The sequence below is a fragment of the Solea senegalensis genome, linkage group LG7, assembly GCF_019176455.1.
Source record: "Solea senegalensis isolate Sse05_10M linkage group LG7, IFAPA_SoseM_1, whole genome shotgun sequence".
NCBI classification, from domain to species: Eukaryota; Metazoa; Chordata; class Actinopteri; order Pleuronectiformes; family Soleidae; genus Solea; species Solea senegalensis.
The window spans coordinates 12,505,258-12,524,039 of NC_058027.1; the positions used below are offsets into that span (position 1 = coordinate 12,505,258).

An 18,782-nucleotide genomic window follows, 5' to 3' on the forward strand; every position below is an offset into this window, starting at 1 on the left:
TTTATTTGTTTTCTCACAATCACTATCCAGTGTTATGTCTATTTACTGCATAAGTATCGTAAGACGTTTACTTTTATCCGGTCATATCTCAGTCTTTGTACAGGGATGTTACTGTATAACACAACCTGTGACTAAACCTGAAGAGTTTTATGTTGTCCAAGTACAAGTCAAGTGGAAGTGGTCATTTCAACCATAATATACTGTACATAGTGAAGTGAAACAGCGTTTCAGCAGGATCAGTTGGTGCTACATTCAACAGTGTAGAACACTGGAGACAAACAATGCAAGACAACACATTCAGTGCAGACAGACACATTCAGTGCAGACAGACATATTCAGTGCAGGAAGTTGTTACAGAGTGCTAGTATCTATAAGTAAGTGAGGTAGTTGAGAGTAAAAATACCAAAAAAAATAGCAGCAGAGTGTAAAAGTGCAGTGTGCAATGTGCAAGGACGCGTCATATTTTGTTTAGTAGTCTGACAGCTTGGGGAAAGAAAATATTCCCTATTATATACTAGAAGTGCAGGCAGTTATACTGCGGTACCTTCTTCCTGATGGCATTAGGGAGAAAAGTACATGGGAGGGGATGTGTGGTGTCTTTCGTAATGCTTGTGGCCTTGCACAGGCAGCGAGTATTGTAGATGTCAGAGAGGGAAGGAAGAGAGATCCCAGTGATCTTTCTTTTCCGCCATCCTCACAATCTCCGCGGCAGGGTCTTTCGGTGTGCAGCAGTGCAGTTGCCAAACCATGCTGTGATGGCGCTGCTGAGGATGCTCTCAGTAGTCCCTCTGTCGAACGTAATTATTATGGGAGAGGGGAGATGGGCTTTCCATAGTTAACGCAGGAAGGGCAGGTGCTGTTGGTCTTTCTTTGTGATGTGGGCGGTGCTTAGAGTGCATGTAAGCTTTGGGCTCTGGACCATCTCTGACTGAAGATCATTGATGCACAGTGGAGAGTGGTTCTGTCTACAGTCTCCAATAGTTAAGGAATATATCACAAAGTCAAAAAACAAGCGTGTGACTGCTAAAGATCACCCAAATAACCCAAACAACACTGACCCACCAACACTGATCACCATGCAAGCTGTTTTTTTGCATTATCTGTGGAGAAAATTCTTCATCCACATCGTAGTTACCCAAATGTTTTGGGTACACAACAGACAGCCAACTTCCGTGCCACATTCAGTCTTTTCAGGGTTTTTGACACATTTTTCTCTTTTCACGAGACACTTGTCATTTTACTGGAGAAAGTTTTTCCTTTACTTAGTTTCCAGGAAACTTCCTATCCATTGTTCTCCCTCAGCATCCATCAACAGAGCTGACATGTCATTCTTGGAGCACCGAAGGACTAAAAAGTAAAGTAGCAGCTGTTATTTTTGAAATGACAGAATTCTAGACGCTTGATAGGAAACAACCTTGTCCATCAGCTCTGTGAGTTTAAGGCAGCAGCATCCCAGTTGATGCACCCATAGGGACATCAGCTGCTTTGTGAACCAACAAACTGTCAATAGTGAAAGAGTTTGCCACAGTGGATTCCTTTTATAGTGGATTTTGGTAGCCATGATGATTTTTTATGGTCTGTCTCTGTGTGGTGATGTGTTTCCTCTTGTTGTCCGTGTCATATTTCTATCTAAAGCCAAAAGACATGCAGGTGAAAAAAGGCCAAGCAAAGCAAAAATAATTGCACTCTGTGTTTCAAAAAAAATGAATTAAAATGAGTGAAATAAAGAACAGAGAAGCAGCAACACAGCAAAATATAGTTCTCTAAATTATTAAAATGCTCTGGCAAAAAAAGAACTGCCCTCAGCTCTGAGTTATAAGAATTTGATCCACTCTGGCGACCCCTAAATGGAGACGCAGAAGAGCTGTAGCAGACTTGCAGTTTCTTCTGGGAGGTTGTTCCAGATATATGGCTTGTAAAACTGAATGTTACTCTTCAGTTTCTAGCTTTGACTCCCACACAACCTGAGGGATGGAACATGTTCATAATGTAATGGAAAATAAGTTTATTTTGGCCTCAAACTGCTCAGCGCTTTGTTAACCAACAGCAGTATTAAAGTTACTCATTGGATAATCCCCTGTTGAATAGCATTTTTGCTTGAAATCCCCTTTTCTATTGGTGACCTTGTTAAGATGACAACGCTGTTGTCACCGTGTAATACACTGTGGGCCCACCACAGACACACAATAAAAATATATTATTATTATTATTATTATTATTATTATTATTATTATTATTATTATTATTATTATTATCATTATTATTATTATTATTATTATTGTTATTATGTAGCCAACTGGCTCTGCTAATTCATTAAACCCCTCAGGGAGTTGTTGCTCCTGTAGTTATTTCTTCAACATAATTATGAGTTGGTGTGTTGGTTCTAATTAGCCATTACAAAGGAAAAGGAGCTTAAGATAATGTTTAAAGAACGTATGCATTGTTACATTGTTGAACCTTTAATGTAGGAGACGGGAGTTTATTGGACCTGAATTTTCTCTTTACTTTTTTACTCATTTTTTATGTTAACAATAATAAAAATGGATACAGAAAAAGTTTCAACCTCATAAGAAATCAAAAGCTCAGAGGCACATGACTCCATTCAGAGCCAGTATGTATCATGTATTCACATCTCACTTGAAGCCAAATGTAGAGCTGCTTAATTACCCCCAAAAATGTGCATTTTCACAAGGGATTTTATACGAGGTTTGTCTGATTGGATATTTCCCAAAGCAATGCACTCTGGGTTTTGAAGTGTTTGACTTATTTGAGCTGATAGTTAGCAGCTTAAGTGGAATTAATCAGAAGCTTAATTGCTGATTTGGAAAGTAATTTTTTTCAGCCCAAAAGCACAGAGATGGAGCAGAGGAAGTTCAAAGTCAGGACACTCTCAAGTGCAGGAGGCCTTAAAAATGACTTCATTGATAAGAGAGGGGAATTAATTGAGGCAACAGAAATCAAGAACAAATCGTACTCACAATATTTTAATTTCTATTTAGAATTCTTTGTAAATGTTTATCCATCCGCAGGGTGCACTGCTCACTGATGCTCATCTGTTTTCACCTGTCAGTGAAACAGGTGCAGTTGTTGTTCTGCATTTTAGTTCAGGAGAGATTTCTAAACAGATGTTCATCTAATCTGTTTTTGATGTTTTTGTTTTATTTTAAAAGAGATTCTGTTGTAATATCAGTCAGTAAATGAACAGTTTTGAAAAATTATTTTTTTTTTTTTTAAAGGAAACTGTATGTTAGACAATTGTCAGATAGGTACAACAGAAAAAAGCCACCTCCAAACCAGAGATTGACAAAAAAAAAAAAAAAAAGGGTATTTGATTTAAAAGACAGTTCGGGCTCTGGTTGAGAATATACATGTTAATCCGAAACTAGCTGCTGAAGACATGCTTTATTTTCATTTGTTTACTCCTGACCTCAGTTTGCCACTCCCATTGTGATTAATAAGATATGACGAAAGTATTAATAAGACGGGGTAAACAAATGCAATTGTGGTGCAAAGCAGCAATATAATAATTACGTGGTAACAGTGTCATTTTATTTCTGCCATAATTGAAGATGCTCCTCATTCATTTCTGCATGTTATATATTGGCAACATTGCCTCTGGAGCAACACTAATTAGGTGAGAGGGTCACTTTCCTGGATCCTCATTTGTCTCTAACATAACATACTTTAATATACGTCATTGTTCCGTTATTATATAATGCACTAACTGAGGTGATCCGGATGACATGTGTGAAAGCTTTCATTCGCTCATCCATGCCGAGTTATTTTAGAAACACAGCACAGTGGATGTTTGTTAGTGTGAAAATGTCAGACTATTACTTTAGGACCTTGTTGTAACTGGGAAGTGCAACAAATTGTACCGTTATTATTGTTATTATAATTATTATTATTATTTAATTCTGGACTGGATCAGAAGCACAAAAGCTGTCCGTTCGGACACAACTGTTCCACATTTTCCTGTTCGCTGAGTAATTGCGAGAGAGAAGCTGTGTGAATGTGCTCTTAGTGGAGATTTGTCACTCTTATAGCCGTCACTGGGCCTATGGAGCAGGAACATTGATGGAAACAGGACTGTGCCGTAATCAGTGTATTTCATTTTTTTTTATATGGCATTATGAACTAAAAAGCTAAAAGAAATGTATGGATAAATGGAGGCACAAGTAAAAGTATAAAGTGTAGACACATCATTACATGCTACTTGTGAATGCCTGCATAGCTGTAGCTGGTTATCTGTGTGGAGAGTAAAAACTTTGTTAACACATTATGGATTATTAAAACATGACATAAGGGAGAGTTAGTTTGAGTCCACCTGACAAGTCGCGTCCTCTTTTAGCTCAGCTTCATTTCCATCCACTTCATGATCTTTGTCTGCATCCATCTTCTTCATCAGACCCTCAGCTCCACTTGTAACACATACGGGTTCACATGTCACACCTCCATACAGAGCAGCCTTTATGGGCCTTTTGAGGCTGGTGTTGTTATAAGCAGTCACAGCCTTCTTCAAGCTGCTCTGACAAGATCAATGAGAGCTGGTAAATGTCACCCAAGATGCTTTTTTTGTTTCTAAATGGAGACATAAAAGAGCCCCCAGACTGCCATATTGGCCCAAACACCCGCACTGTGCACAGCTCTGCTTGTTTCCTCTGTGAAAGAAATTGCCACAGGGAAATCACCTTTCAAATAGTGAGACACTCATCTTCTGTGAAATATATATGCAGCTTACAGTAATGAAGATCTGCATATGTGCAGTGGCATTTCATGGACCTTCACTACAAAGTAAACCATACTCCCCTGGTGTCAGAGCTTTGATAGAGATGGATGGAGACATTGTGGCTCTAATAAGATAAAGCTATTGCATGTTGACATTTCTGTTAGAGGGATAACGTCGCTTCAGGAGAGCTCACAAAAATACAACAAAAAGAGGCTTCGGGAATTACAGAATGCATGTTAAAATTTGTTCACCAGGTCTGATATTCTGTAATTTTACAAATATACAGCGTTACATCGTAAACAACAAGCATTCTGATTGGCCAGATGTGAAACGTGATAATGAACCTTGTTGCAAGACTTTTGATCGATGATTGTTTAATTTTGGTGCCACCATCTGCTTCACTTTACCCAGTGGGGTTGTTTTTTTTAAGTGTTAGCAGTAGTTAGAGATGGAACGTCTTAAAAAAAATATCTGCTGTAATTTGTTACAGTTCATCACCAGTGGGAAACATTTGCTTCACTCCTTTAGCCTCAACAGACAGGGCCAGAATCTGTCAGGAGGATCTGGGGTAAAGAGACCTGGAGCAGCTGTGATTAAAACAGTTAATTCACCTGCAGCAACTAATGTTTGGACAGCTGACATGTCTTCATGAAAAACTAAATGAAAAAACATCAGAAATGATTGCATTAGAGAAGGTGTGATTAAAAGTTCCAAGGCTTTGTCCATAATAGCCCCACATTGCTGTGATACACATCGATGTGTTCCTGCCATGAGACACATTATTGACCTTAGGGAAATTTAGGAAATACTCTCGCAATGCTTCAATGTTCTGCTCTGTGAATATGTCAAGCACCATCTGTGACTCACACCACCAGATTTCATCCACCGTGTCAAACTCCTCCTTTTTAGAGGAAATTTCATTTTGAGGAAAAGATGTTCGCTCTCACACACACACAACCAGAAATGCACTGTTTATGCTCGCATACACAAGTCAAACACAAAAACAAGTGAAGTGCTCTCAAACATAGAACCAAAGAAAAGTTATAAGCTTGTGAAAATGCTCTCAGGCTTCCAAATAAAACTCTGAAATTCTCAATCATTCAACACAAAATGACTGAAAACACATTCAAGTATAATGTTGTTGTGTTGGGTTCCAAGAAATGCTGGTGGCATCTCAAACCTGATAGATGTCATTTTTCAATTCTTTGTTGTATATTGATCACCAAACAAACCAGGTACAATAATAATGTAAGTTTCCTGTGCCTCTGTAGGATTAGGCAAACACTATACCCATGACATGTTGTGGAGGAGTGAGGCATTACAGAGAAAGAAGCCATTATAATGATTGTAATGATCCACTCATGGGGATGGATACGGGATTCTTCTTTTCAAAGGAAGAGCATCATTTCTGAAGAAATAATGCAGATGATGAAAAAGAGTGCAAATCCTGATTTTATGAATCAAAAAAACTGTTCAGTTGTTGTATATAGTGCTTTTCTGGTCTTGAAGACTGCTCAAAACTGCTTTACACTACAGTTTTGCCATTCACCCATTCACTCGCACATTTTACTTTCTTACCCATTCATACATATGCGGTTAAGTGTCTTGCCCAAGGACACATCGGCATGTGGACTAGCAGAGCCGGGTATCAAACCCACAACGTTTGAGTCGCTCTACCACTGAGCTACCATCGCCCCTAGTAACCTATCTGTCAGAACATACAGCCCTAAGATTACAGTCCTCTGCCCTTTTCATGCTATCGCTCCTATCAATTAACACTCCAATAACACTTCACATTTAAAGTGACAATGTGATTTCTTTGTGTTTCAGGTCTGGTGAAACTTGGCATCCACTGTGTCACATGTCAGAAAGTCGCCATAAAGATTGTCAACAGAGAAAAGCTCAGTGAGTCTGTTCTTATGAAGGTAAGGCAATTTCCTGTTAATACAGTTCACACATGTCTTTACACCTTCAGGGTGAAAAAAGCACTGGATTGACTGAAAAATCTGTAGCATCGTGTGTGTGTGTGTGTGTGTGTGTGTGAATGCTTGACTGATTCAGTTTGTGTTCAAATGACAAACTGAATGGTGAAGGACTTCTCCCATTTAAACAATGGAGATCTGAATCAAGGTCTCTTTTTGCTTTTTAATTATAACACACTCATTCTTTATATTCAAGAATAAATGAGAGCGCACGCAAGAGCTTCAAGATGATAATATTCACTACAGCATCTCGTCCGAATGTTTCCAGCCTACAGAATAATCTGACAAATTTGCACCCATATTTGTTTTCCACACCTTGACAAGCAGGCTAATGCAGTGCAGGTAGAACTGAAGACAAGATCAGTGCTTGCTTATTATTCCCACTCTCCACCTTCAGCTGTATGCAGCTAAAACTGGCAGGCATGAGTCACACATGCCGTGAGACGACTTTCAGTGAGGCTGACTCATGTTCAGCTCTCAGTAGACTGGAGGTTGTTTGTGCGTTTGTCACCTCTACCGGTCCTTGCCAGGTAGTCCTCGTGGAGACCAAAACCTGGTCCAAATAAGGCAGTTTGGTTAAGCTTAGGGCTACAGTATGAATTGTGGTTAGGTTAAGGTTAGGATTAGTCATTAAATGGTTCTGGTTAGGTAGAATGCTTTGTTTCGACTGTCCAAATGAATGGAAGCCAATGCAGGGTCCTGAGAATAGTATTATTAGTAGTAGTAATAGTAATATTATGTGTGTGTGTGTTCTTATATTTGTTAACTATTCAGGACCAGTGACCATCTTAACCTAACAGAATTGTGGTTAGGTTAAGATTGAGGTTGGGGATTAACGGTGGATATGGTTAAAGTTTTAAAATGGATAGAGATATGAGAATGTGTGAGAGTGTGTGTGTGTGTGTGTTGTTGGGAGGGAAAGGGATGTCCCAGCAACTCCGATCTTTTCTGCCTCAATCTTATTTTAGAAGGTGCTGGGGCCCTGCTGTTGTCATGGCAACGGGGAGCTTTTGGCGTGATTCATGGCTGTTCTCACACAATGAAGTATGAACATCCACCCTAATATATATATATATATACATATATAACAATATATATTGTGTATATACAGTATATATATATATATATATATATGTATATGTATATGTATACATATATGTATAAAGATGTCATATTCTGAGCTTTAAGAATTTATTTTTTGTGAATCAGTGGAGACCAAACCTCGTATTGTCGTCCATTAGAAATTTCCATTCGAAGCTGCTGCTCTCGACCTTTGCTTTGTGGTGGCGTGCACGCTGGCCCTCCTTTCATCCCTCTTTTCCTACAAGCGTTCCTATATGTATGTATAAGACATGGAGATTCCTGGTGAGATGAGCAGCCTGACATTTACAACATGACATGATAGATCAGCACCTTACATGGGTGTTGGCATCACCTCGCCTCGCCCACACAGATGTCAGACCTGGCATTTACAGCGGGATCTCTTTGCTGCTAATGGAGAGGAAACACAGGGGAAGAAGGATCCTGAGCTGTGAGAATGATAGAGACAGATAAAGAAAAGTTGTACGGCTCAGTCAACCCAGCTCCTTATCAGGAGAGAGGAAAAACTGCAGCACATGCACACTCATACCTGAAAGTCCCAACCAACATTTATGGCTTTTTGTTACCTTTGATCGGGTAAGTTTTAGCTCTACATTGAAATTTTACTTTAAAAAAACAAAAACATGTGACATGGAGTACTTTCTGCAGGACCTGCATCTACCCTTTGTTGGTTTAAAGACGAAAGTCAACTGAGGATGGAGTTTTAAAAGCAATATAATTTATTTTACAGGGACAGTGCATATTGGGCAAATTTTCATCTGTAGTCCCAACAATAGTCTGAATCATGTAAATGCCAATAGCCAATTACTTAGCCGATAGCCTCTACCCTCCAGGGGGAAAAAAAAACTGAAATGAAAAAATGTCATTCTATTATTCCAAAGATATATACTACTAATTACAATATTAAAAAGAGAACAACTGAACCATTTTGTATGAATGATCAATTTATTATTAGTAGTATTTCCATTTGTTACAACATGGTGGCAGTAGAAGCAGGCATTTGGTTAGTGGACTGTTTGCAGAAGAAACTCAAATTATGATGTTCATTGAATGCACCTCTAAGATAAACACCCATGTATAAGGGAATAAAGTATTTCATAATAATAATGTGAATATTTTATGTATTGGTTTAATAAAGTGAAGGGAGCAGACAGATTAAATAAATCAATTAAAGTAGCATAAGGCTACTTGAAAATACTAGACATATAGACATTATATACCATTATAATCCCTAAATATAGCAACGCACCAATATTGAAACTCTGAGCACACACCTCCACCCAACAGACTCCAGAAATCACTAAATAAAAATCAAGTATGTGGTAAATGATCTGGATCTGCCCCAGAATGGTTTTCAGAGGAAATCCACAATGACAGCATTAAGAACAAGGTGTAGTCGTACAAGATGTAAGTAGACAACCTGCATTCAACTGTGTGTGTGTGTTTGTACACACGTGTGTGTGTGTTTGTGCACGCGTGTGTGTGTGTGTGTGTGTGTGTGTGTGTGTGTGTGTGTGTGTGTGTGTGTGATTAAATCCCTGTTTCCAGTGAGCAGCAGATCGTGTCTCTGAGCTCCATAGGTCAAACTCGATGCTCTCATGCCTGAACAGACTCATTTCATCTTCTCAAGTGACTGGTTGTGTTAATGGTGTCAATACTGACTCTACCCTGTGTGTGTGTGTGTGTGTGTGTGTGTGTGTGTGTGTGTGTGTGTGTGTGTGTGTGTGTGCACGCACGTGTGTGTATACTTTGTGTTGTAGACTTTGAAAACATATTTTGATTCCTATCTTTGTGAGGACATTTTGGTTGGTTCTCACAAATGTAAAAGACTTTGTTTTAGGGTTAGGTTTACAAATGGGTTTAACTTAAGTCAAAGGTTAGAGTTTGGCATTTATTTTGATGTTAAATGTTTGTGTTCGGCTCAATGGAATGCTTTAAACGGGTCTGTGAGCTGTGCTTCACACCTCAAACTGATGTTTACCAAACAATGATCTTGCTTTAAGAAAGGAAATTAGTAACTTAAAATATATATTTTTTTAAAGAAATTTACCAAACATGCAACGAACAAATGTGTTTCTCTTGAAGACAGTATCTGTTGTATAAGAATATTGGTTGTCGGTACTATGTGTGTGCAACAGCCGAGTTTAAATGTAACTTCTTTTAAAATCATATTTTGCTTCTGATTTTGTGAAGGAGATGTCAAAGCCATGCACACCTTAGAATGCTCCTAAGGGCTAACTCATACTGTCCACGTCTGCAAGTCTACAACGTTCCTCTATGGTCTGCATGATGTAAATGTCATCATCTGCCAATGTATACACAGCCCGAATGACGTACTTTCTGTGAACACGGAAATTATGGAGAGGGCCTAACGCTTGCCAAGTCCTGTGTTGTGTCGACATCACCTTGTGCCAACATTCTCATAATTCAAATATTAAAAGCACTGGTGCCAGATAGCTCACGTGGTTGAGTTTGCACATCAGGGGGACAAAGGCCCCCTGCAGCAACCCAGGTTTGATTCCACCTTTGCTGCATGTGATCCTCTCTCTCCCCCGTTTCACATTACTATGTCGCAACTTTCATCAAGCTGTCACTCTATTGAAAGCTGTTGTCACTGCTGCTGCCCTTCTTTGTGATATAGGGGTAATAGAGAAAACGACAGATAAGTGAAGGAACACTGATTACAGTCCATCACAGAAGAAGAGCATCTGCCCTCCTACTATGATTTACCACTGACCTTAAAAAGCTCATGGCCACATCAGCCTGTGTGCGGACTTCATCTCACTTGTCATCTGATGTACAGTATATACATCAGATATATATATATATATATGTGTGTTTGTGTAAGTGGGACAACGGACAGACAGCAGCAGGAAGAGTGGAAGAGATGAAATGTAGACGTCCGCTCTACTTTCCTATTCTGTTCTTACTTATTTCCTTATTTAACAATTCCCACCGACTTCTTTACACTTCTTTACTCTCCTTTCAGACCTGCTTTGTGTTTCTTTATGAAATTCCTGGTTGTTCTTCTTGCTCTCCGACTATGCCACAGCCACTTTTCCTTTTCAACGATGATTGGAGACCAGCATGATCGGGGCTTTCCTTGCTCTCTGCCGCCCCTTCAGGATCGCCCGGACGTCATAGCAACAGATGGCATTTTCATTACCCGACGGATGTTCCAATTTATCACCCCTCGTGCCTCTCAGCTCTGCATCGTGTTTCAATTAAATAGGGATTTGGAAGCAATGTGCCATTACTCGTGTCAATCCTCATAATTCATTAAGAACAGCTATCGTGCGTGGAGCTGCTGAGAGGAGGAGAGTGGTGCCATGAGTCAAGAGCTATGACATCAGCAGGTTGTGATTGTAACACCTGGCCCAGGGGTGAATCCTCTCATTCCAAGAGTGTCATATTCTGTCACTATATGTCACTTCCCTTGGTGTCACCTTCCAAACGTGGTACCGTGTGTGTTGGTGGCACATTTTGATGCTCAGAGTGTCAATCCACACTTGAACGTCGCTGTGAGCATCAAGAACTGACAAGGAAAATACTCTGTTATTTATTTTTGATCATGATTAATTATTGATCGTGGAAATGCTGATGATATTTTATATATTTTGTTTTTTTTTGATGGTCCATCAACTTATAACAGGATGAATGGCCCCTGTCTAAGCCTGAGCAGGTCTGCATCACCTGTTATAGCACTATTTAACTTCTGGTTTTGTGCTCATGCCTCAAAAGCAACTTCAACATTTTACTTTACGGCATGCTTCACAGTCCCTCTGAGCATCTAAATGTGTACGTCAGAGTCAATTGAAAGCCCGGTGTGTCCCTTCCAGGAGTGTGACACAGCAGTGGTATATGGCGCTGCAGTTTGGCAAATCTTCGTTCAATTAATAAGGCTCTCTCCCAGCCTTCTTACCACTTACATTTGATGTGTTTTAGTGTGATTAAATAATAAAAATGCTTTTTTATATTGTCTGACTTGCAGCCAGTAAAGTTTGGAAGTGGAAAGAAACATTTGGCTTTTCTGGGTTCCAGAAGTAAAAGTCACCTTCAATTCTCTCATAGACTGTGATAGTGACTCATAGTTGGAGCACTGCCGTGGCTTGAATCAGCACAAAACTCTCTCCCAGCTGAATCATCAGCATAAAAGATAAACGACTGTCTGGAGTGTCTTGACTTCTTAAAGTGCATTTGGGAAAAAAGTGCACTAAAATATGTCTCGGAAATGACCTCTGCAGAGTGACCTCCTTGTCCGCTATTGGGTGGACATGTCCACTTGGTTTCCACACGGATATTTTTCACCAGTCGTCATCAAATGATTGACTTGTTACCAGCGGTTGTGAGCAACATACACAGTAAACTCCTCATATAATAAATGTTAGTCATTTATTCTGAGATAGGAGATAAACGTTATGTATGAAGTACCATTCTTTGGCATCAACACTGGAGCAGCCTTAGAGTCACGCTGTAATTCATTTTTGCAATGAAACGAGGAGCAAGTGACTGAGACCTGACTGAGAAAATGTTTTACTGACATCAAGGTAAGGTTCTTCAGGTTGTTTTTTTCTAGACTTGCATACGATGTAAAGGCATTAAGTCATTGTGGTTAAGGTTAACTTTGGGCTGTGAATTATAAATGTTCTGCATATTTGCATAAGTGCAGATTAATTGCCAGAATTGGCACACACTTGGGATTGGCACATGGATGATGAGTGTGTGTGTCACTACCTGGAGAACGTGGCAATAAATGGCTGCGCTCACCAGTTCACCAGCTGCTTGGTCTTGACGTAGGGTGAGCGCGGTGAAATTTTTTGCCAATTTGTGCAGCGTGTAAAATAAAAGAGTGGTAGAGCCATAAAGAATAGCCCCCACTTGATCTGACTACCACTCCATCATTTACAAACTACCACTGAGGTTTGACATTGTTGGTAATTTCCAGAAAATATATGAGATTTTTATTGTGCACTGAAGTTGCCAGTTGTCCATGACATATGTGACTACTCGTTTCAGCCACAACACATTTGCACACGCATAAGCAATAATTGCTTCACATAATGTATGAATGTAAACCCTGACTCTCCTTCTGTGTTATGTGTAACTACACAATGGAAGCATATTATTATTATTATATGTGTTCATGCCTCTTTAAAGATGCTGAACATAGCTGGAACTATTTCTGCTCAACAGGTGGGATGAACCTGAGATAACTGAGGTGAGAAGGAAGTGATGTTTTAGGGTGTTAGGGTCGAGAAGTCACAGACTTACCTGCCCCACCCCCGGTCTCATCTTCACACCATCACACTTTTATTACTGCACGTTAAAACGACATTAAATTGGTCATAATCGAGCTTAATGAATGGGAGCAGGGGGCTGAGCAGCCGTTTACCTCGTACATGTGTTTAATTAGCCTGTGCCATGCTACACCGTGAGTGAATGCTTGTGTGAAGGTAATTGGATCTGATAGCAGGAGGATGGGCTGAATAATGACACCTGGGAATCCAAAAGTCTGCTGTCCTTAGCACTGATTTCCTGTCCAACTCAGAGGATAAATGATTCGCTAACAGACTCATTTAGGACGATATATTGAGTTTTTAAGAAATATAAATAGAATTTCATATATGAGATACAGAATGAGACGATATTGTTTTATTGATATTGTTTATGTTGCATTAAAATTATACTCTTTAACCTTCAGTGTCTATAACAGCAGTGCAGCCTATTTGTTTGTCACATTATTAGGTACACGATATGTTACACACCGTACATACACAGACAGTTATTTAAATTTGAGGAAACGTGTGAATAGTGATGACCACACGGTTGGTTTAGTGGTTAGCAAGGAGTTTGCATGTTGTCAATGTGTGTGTGTGGGTTTCTCCAGTTTCCCCCACAGTCCAAAAACATTCTTTAGAAATGTCATTGATCTTTTTAATTGAGTGTAATCTCTTACACTTTTCATTCATTGATTAATATATGTCACTGTAGTACTTCAAAGCTTGTAATGTTGTTGGCCCCTTGTCATATTATGTCATAGACTGTTGCACTTTCCTTAATGTTGACAACGAAAATTATAAATGACGTATTTTCTTTTACTCACATAGATTGAATAAACATTCTAAACGTTTCAAAGTCAATTTGGAAGATTGTGCAGCATTGACACAATGTTTTTCATGAATTGTTTTACTTGTTTTGTGTACCAATGATGTGGAATGCGCCTCTGCATTTGTTTTGTTTTTTTGTCTGTTTTGTTTTGAACTGTTCGAAATAAACGAATAAATAAATAAATAAAATGAACACGGCTACAGAGACGTGTGTCAGTAATAGGGATTTCCCGATACGACTTTTTCACTTCTGATATGATACCGATATTGCAGCCTTGAGTATTGGCCGATACAGATATTGATCCGATACGATATCAGCATGAATTATACATACTTTAATTACTTTTTTTGTAGTGTGGAATGTTATAATAGGCTTGATAGTCAGTAACAGTAGGTAAGAAGAAGGTGAGAAAAACTCAACCATTTACTATTAAGCAATGGTTACATCAATTTTAACCTTCAACATAAGAATTTTTTGATTTTTTTGCCATGTTATTTCATACTGTCTATAGTTAATTTAATCAGGAGGAAAGTACCAAGTGCTAATGAGCGTGTCTTCAGAGAACACCCCCCTTGTTTTCACTATTTTGGATTAGCCCAATTCACACAGGCAGGGTGAGTGACTCCCGCAGGTAAACACGGAGTCCGCGGACGTACTGAGCTCCGTGTGTGGAGCCTCAGGACACATTTAAAACACACAAAGCTCTTGGCATGGCTGTTTTTTGGGGTATAATTAACAAACGGAGGCTGTTGAAAGTCGACAGGTGGCGCTGGTTTATGAAATAACGTTGTTTTAGCAGCTCGCCTCAGGATGAGCTAATGGCTAACCCGCGCTCGCTGTGCGGCTTCGTGATCACAACGGGCGCTGCTTGATAGAAGTGCTGGAGAGGAATGGACTGTTGAATCGGAGCGCTTATATCGGAGATTTTAGTGGCAGTCCGATATAATCCGATATGCGATATCAATATCGAATTGGGACATCCTGTCAATAACAGTATGTTTGTGTTGACTGTGAAATCATCTTGGTATCTGGGCCATTATTAGTACTTTAGGACACTGTGAAAGTACACTCTTTGAGCTCTGTAGTTCATCCTTGAGAACCTTAGTAATCTGAAGAGAGGAGAGGAATGTTGGGAGAACATTCTGGTCTGGGAAACCACTGGGCCAAAGATGAAAAGAAATTCCTGTTTTATTTATTTGTCCCTTGCTGTCCACTTCCTCTCAGTACACCTTTTGAAATCTGAAACCTTTGATGGAATTTCAGTTTCATTTTCTGTTGTCCTCTGTTCGGCCAGGCGGCCTCGTCACTCGGACTCGTCACTTCACCGCTCCAGGCCTGAGCATAACTCAGATTGTGTTTATCAGCAAAATGTCAGGTGAAGAGTCATGAGGGCCACAGGAGTGCTGATTGACAGATGACTGATAATGTGTGTGTGTGTTCCACAGCTTAAAGCCCAGCCGTGCTGAAATCTGAAATCAATGCGCCGTATCGACAGAGGATTACTTTGATTACCTGTAGTGTAGATCCCCCACTAAATAAACACATGCTCATTGCTTCTATCAACAGACAAACATGGCAGACTCATCTGCCTTCTTCAACAAGCTAGTATAGATTATTGATTAAAGTGGCAGCAGTAGTGGAAAAACACGTGTTAACAATACTTGAGTGTCAGTATCTTGCTTCAGTCCAACACCTTGCCTGTACTAGTTATTTTTGACATGTTCCGGCTGTGTTTGCAGTGCGGGAGGGGACATCACAGTTTGTGTCACGGTGTCTCTGTTTCAGTGTAATGTTGATATAATCAAACCATAATGTAATGTCATGATCAAAGCGTGCAGTGACTGAGGACACACTGTTCATTTCTTGTGTCTTTATTGTCTTAACTGGTCCAAGAATTCTTTAAACTGCAGACATGTTTTTTCGTCTCTCCTGGAGTAAGAGCTTAAGTGATATTTAAATCTATTCATCTGATGTGTTCTTTATTCATCATTCTTTATATCATCATATACTTCCTGCCTTTTTTTGTCCGGGGGCTACGGTAGACCAGTGGTACAGTGAGTCGTCTTTCAAATGGAAGGTTGTGGGTCCACATGCTGACACTCGATCCCATGTTGCTCCTGTCGTCTGTGCCTGGCAGCGTGTGAATGTGTATGAAAGATGACTTATAGAAAATGTGTTCCACATAGATGTGAATGGGTGAGTAGCATCATTTGCAGCATCAACATTTCTACCTCAAAATAGCGTAAAAAAATCTTGTGGATAGATGGATGTTTTTACAAATTGTAAATGTGCATATAAAGTGTCAGATGGAAACACACCTAATGTCTGGTTGAATTTGAATTTTGTGCCAGATTTGTCATTTTCAGTGCCAAACACACATTTGTTATGTGAAGTGATGTCTTTGTGTAACTGTTTGTTTTTCTGTGTGTCTCCAGGTGGAGCGGGAGATAGCCATCCTCAAACTCATAGAACACCCCCACGTTTTAAAGCTGCACGATGTCTATGAAAATAAGAAATACCTGTAAGTATACACGCCCTTGACACTTGTTAAATGTTTAGTCTAGCCTAGGTCTGCCCACAGACCAGATCAGCTTGAGGTCTGGGATCAAACATATGCAGTGTGTCTGTGTTTTATCATTTATATTAATCTGTAGCTGTACTCCAGTGCCACACTTTAACATGCTGTTCAATATTCAAGGCGCCACCGTCAAATGGAGCAGGAATTTGTTTTCTTAATGATGTGAGGACAGGGATGGATGGTCATCACGGATGCAAACAGTTTGCTGCGCAAAATTTCATGCTCACAAATCACATGCGAAGATGTTTCTAATTTAAATAGCTCTGACAGGTAAATGCTTCAGCAGATCCCGTAATCTGCTAATAAATCAAGGCCTTGGGTTTGCGGGGGGAGGGGCGGCTGCTCTCCATGCAGAGAATGACGAGGATCAGCAATGTCTCTGAGATAAATAAAGGGAGGAGAGCGATAAAACATTTAAGCCACGACACAGAAAATCACAGGCGCCTAGATTCACAGGGATTTACTGTACAATGTGCATTAATATTCTGTGGTAACTTCACCATGTTACAGCCAAATTCGTTGTAATATATGACTCAATTATTTTATGCCTCTTTAATTCTGAAAAAAAAGAAAAATTATTTGCTGAATCTGCATCTATTACTTATCTTAACCTCAGTTTTTTTTTTTAATCCTGTCACTTTTTACTTACTGCAGCTCATATATTCATTTTAACATTAAGTCCTGCAGCTCAGTGGAAACAGCTAAATCAAGTCTGGAGGTGCAGATGCCTGCAGACATGAGGCATCTTTGCATCTAAATGACGATTATAATGTAATAAAATTATTAAAACCATTAGACAAAACTATTAGACATTTTAAATGACACATGTAGGAGGGAGGGATATTGATTAAATGTCACAAGATTGGGTGATTTTTCCTGATTTAAGCAAAGTTCACACAAGATTAAGGAATCTCTTGGCACTTGTGACTTGTTTGTGACTTTATTCTTTCTTGTGATTCTCAGCATTGTTGCTGTAAGTGTCATATTTAAGGATTTGTGGCCTGTTTCCACCCTCCTGTGCAGATATCTTGTGTTAGAGCACGTGTCCGGAGGGGAGCTTTTTGACTACCTGGTGAAGAAGGGGCGGTTAACGCCGAAAGAGGCCAGAAAGTTCTTCAGACAAATTATCTCAGCGCTGGACTTCTGCCACAGCCACTCTATATGGTTTGTTTCACTTACTCCACTTCTGCCACCATCATCATTTTCATCAAACTTTAACACGAAACACATGTCACTGTTAGCAAAATAGCATGAAAAGTATGTGAACTTAGACACAACATACACACTCTCACTCTACCGCGTTGTCCTCCGCACGAGGAAACAGCGGGAAGCTGAAGCCAATCCCAGCTGACATACAGCAAAAGGCCTGGACATGCTGCCAGTCCATCGCAGGGCCAACATACAGAGATCAACAAGCATTCACAATCACACCTATGGTCAATTTAGAGATTCCAATGAATCTCTGCATGTTTTTGTTCCGTGGGAAGAAACTGGAGTTCCCGGAGAAAACGCATGCACACTCCACACAGAAAGAATTTGTGATCATACAGTTAAAATAAATTTCCTTATATGTATGTTCCTACTTAAAACATGTTTTTATTTACCTGGAGGACAGAACAATTTCTTTAGTGATGCATTACTCTCTAACAGAACCTTAGTAAGGATTACCAGATCACCAGTGGATGTGAAAGACTATTATATGGATAGTTACAACTCACAATAAGCCCACTGTCAGGCTTTGTGATGGGTTACTCAACACTAGTAGTTATTTGAATGAAGCGTGGTAAATAAGTGTAATATAAATGCAGTGGAATGCATCCAAATACAATTTGCTTCAAAACTGTGTAATGAAGAGCAATCACTCATCAAAGCAATGTCTGCCTCTGATTCTCAGCACTAGACATCACATGTTTGCTGTAGAAGCTCTATATTTATTCTATGCTGTGTAATTCTTTATTTTTCTAGATAAAGATGCAGAGTAGAGTTTGATTTCTTGACTTGCACCACATTAACGCCTGGAGTGAATGACTGGATTATAAACTAGTGCACAGGACACATTACTCTAGGTGTATTTGTTTTTAACTAATAACTACATAAAATGTTGAACTGCTCATGGATGTGAAGCAAGAAATTAACTAGAATTTCTAGATAAAAGAGATCCGGATCTTACAGGAAAGTAAGTTTAGGTATCTTATATTTTCCAAACAAATTAGGGTTTTTATTTGATATGAAAGAGTAATTGTCCGACCCAAACAAACTTGTGGAAAATATTTTTGATCTTGAT

General features: G+C 39.5%; 1 protein-coding gene across 12 annotated transcripts in view; it reads left to right on the plus strand.

Annotated features, from left to right (window-relative positions):
* The window catches only part of LOC122772045 (serine/threonine-protein kinase BRSK2-like), an 87,488-nt gene that overhangs the window by 43,256 nt on the left and 25,450 nt on the right, over positions 1 to 18,782 (plus strand). For all 12 annotated transcript variants that reach the window (XM_044029681.1, XM_044029683.1, XM_044029686.1 and 9 more), the window contains exons 2-4: positions 6,560 to 6,654; positions 16,356 to 16,441; positions 17,522 to 17,662. In XM_044029681.1, the coding sequence (XP_043885616.1) occupies positions 6,560 to 6,654; positions 16,356 to 16,441; positions 17,522 to 17,662 (322 nt within the window). The remainder of the gene's footprint in view (positions 1 to 6,559; positions 6,655 to 16,355; positions 16,442 to 17,521; positions 17,663 to 18,782) is intronic.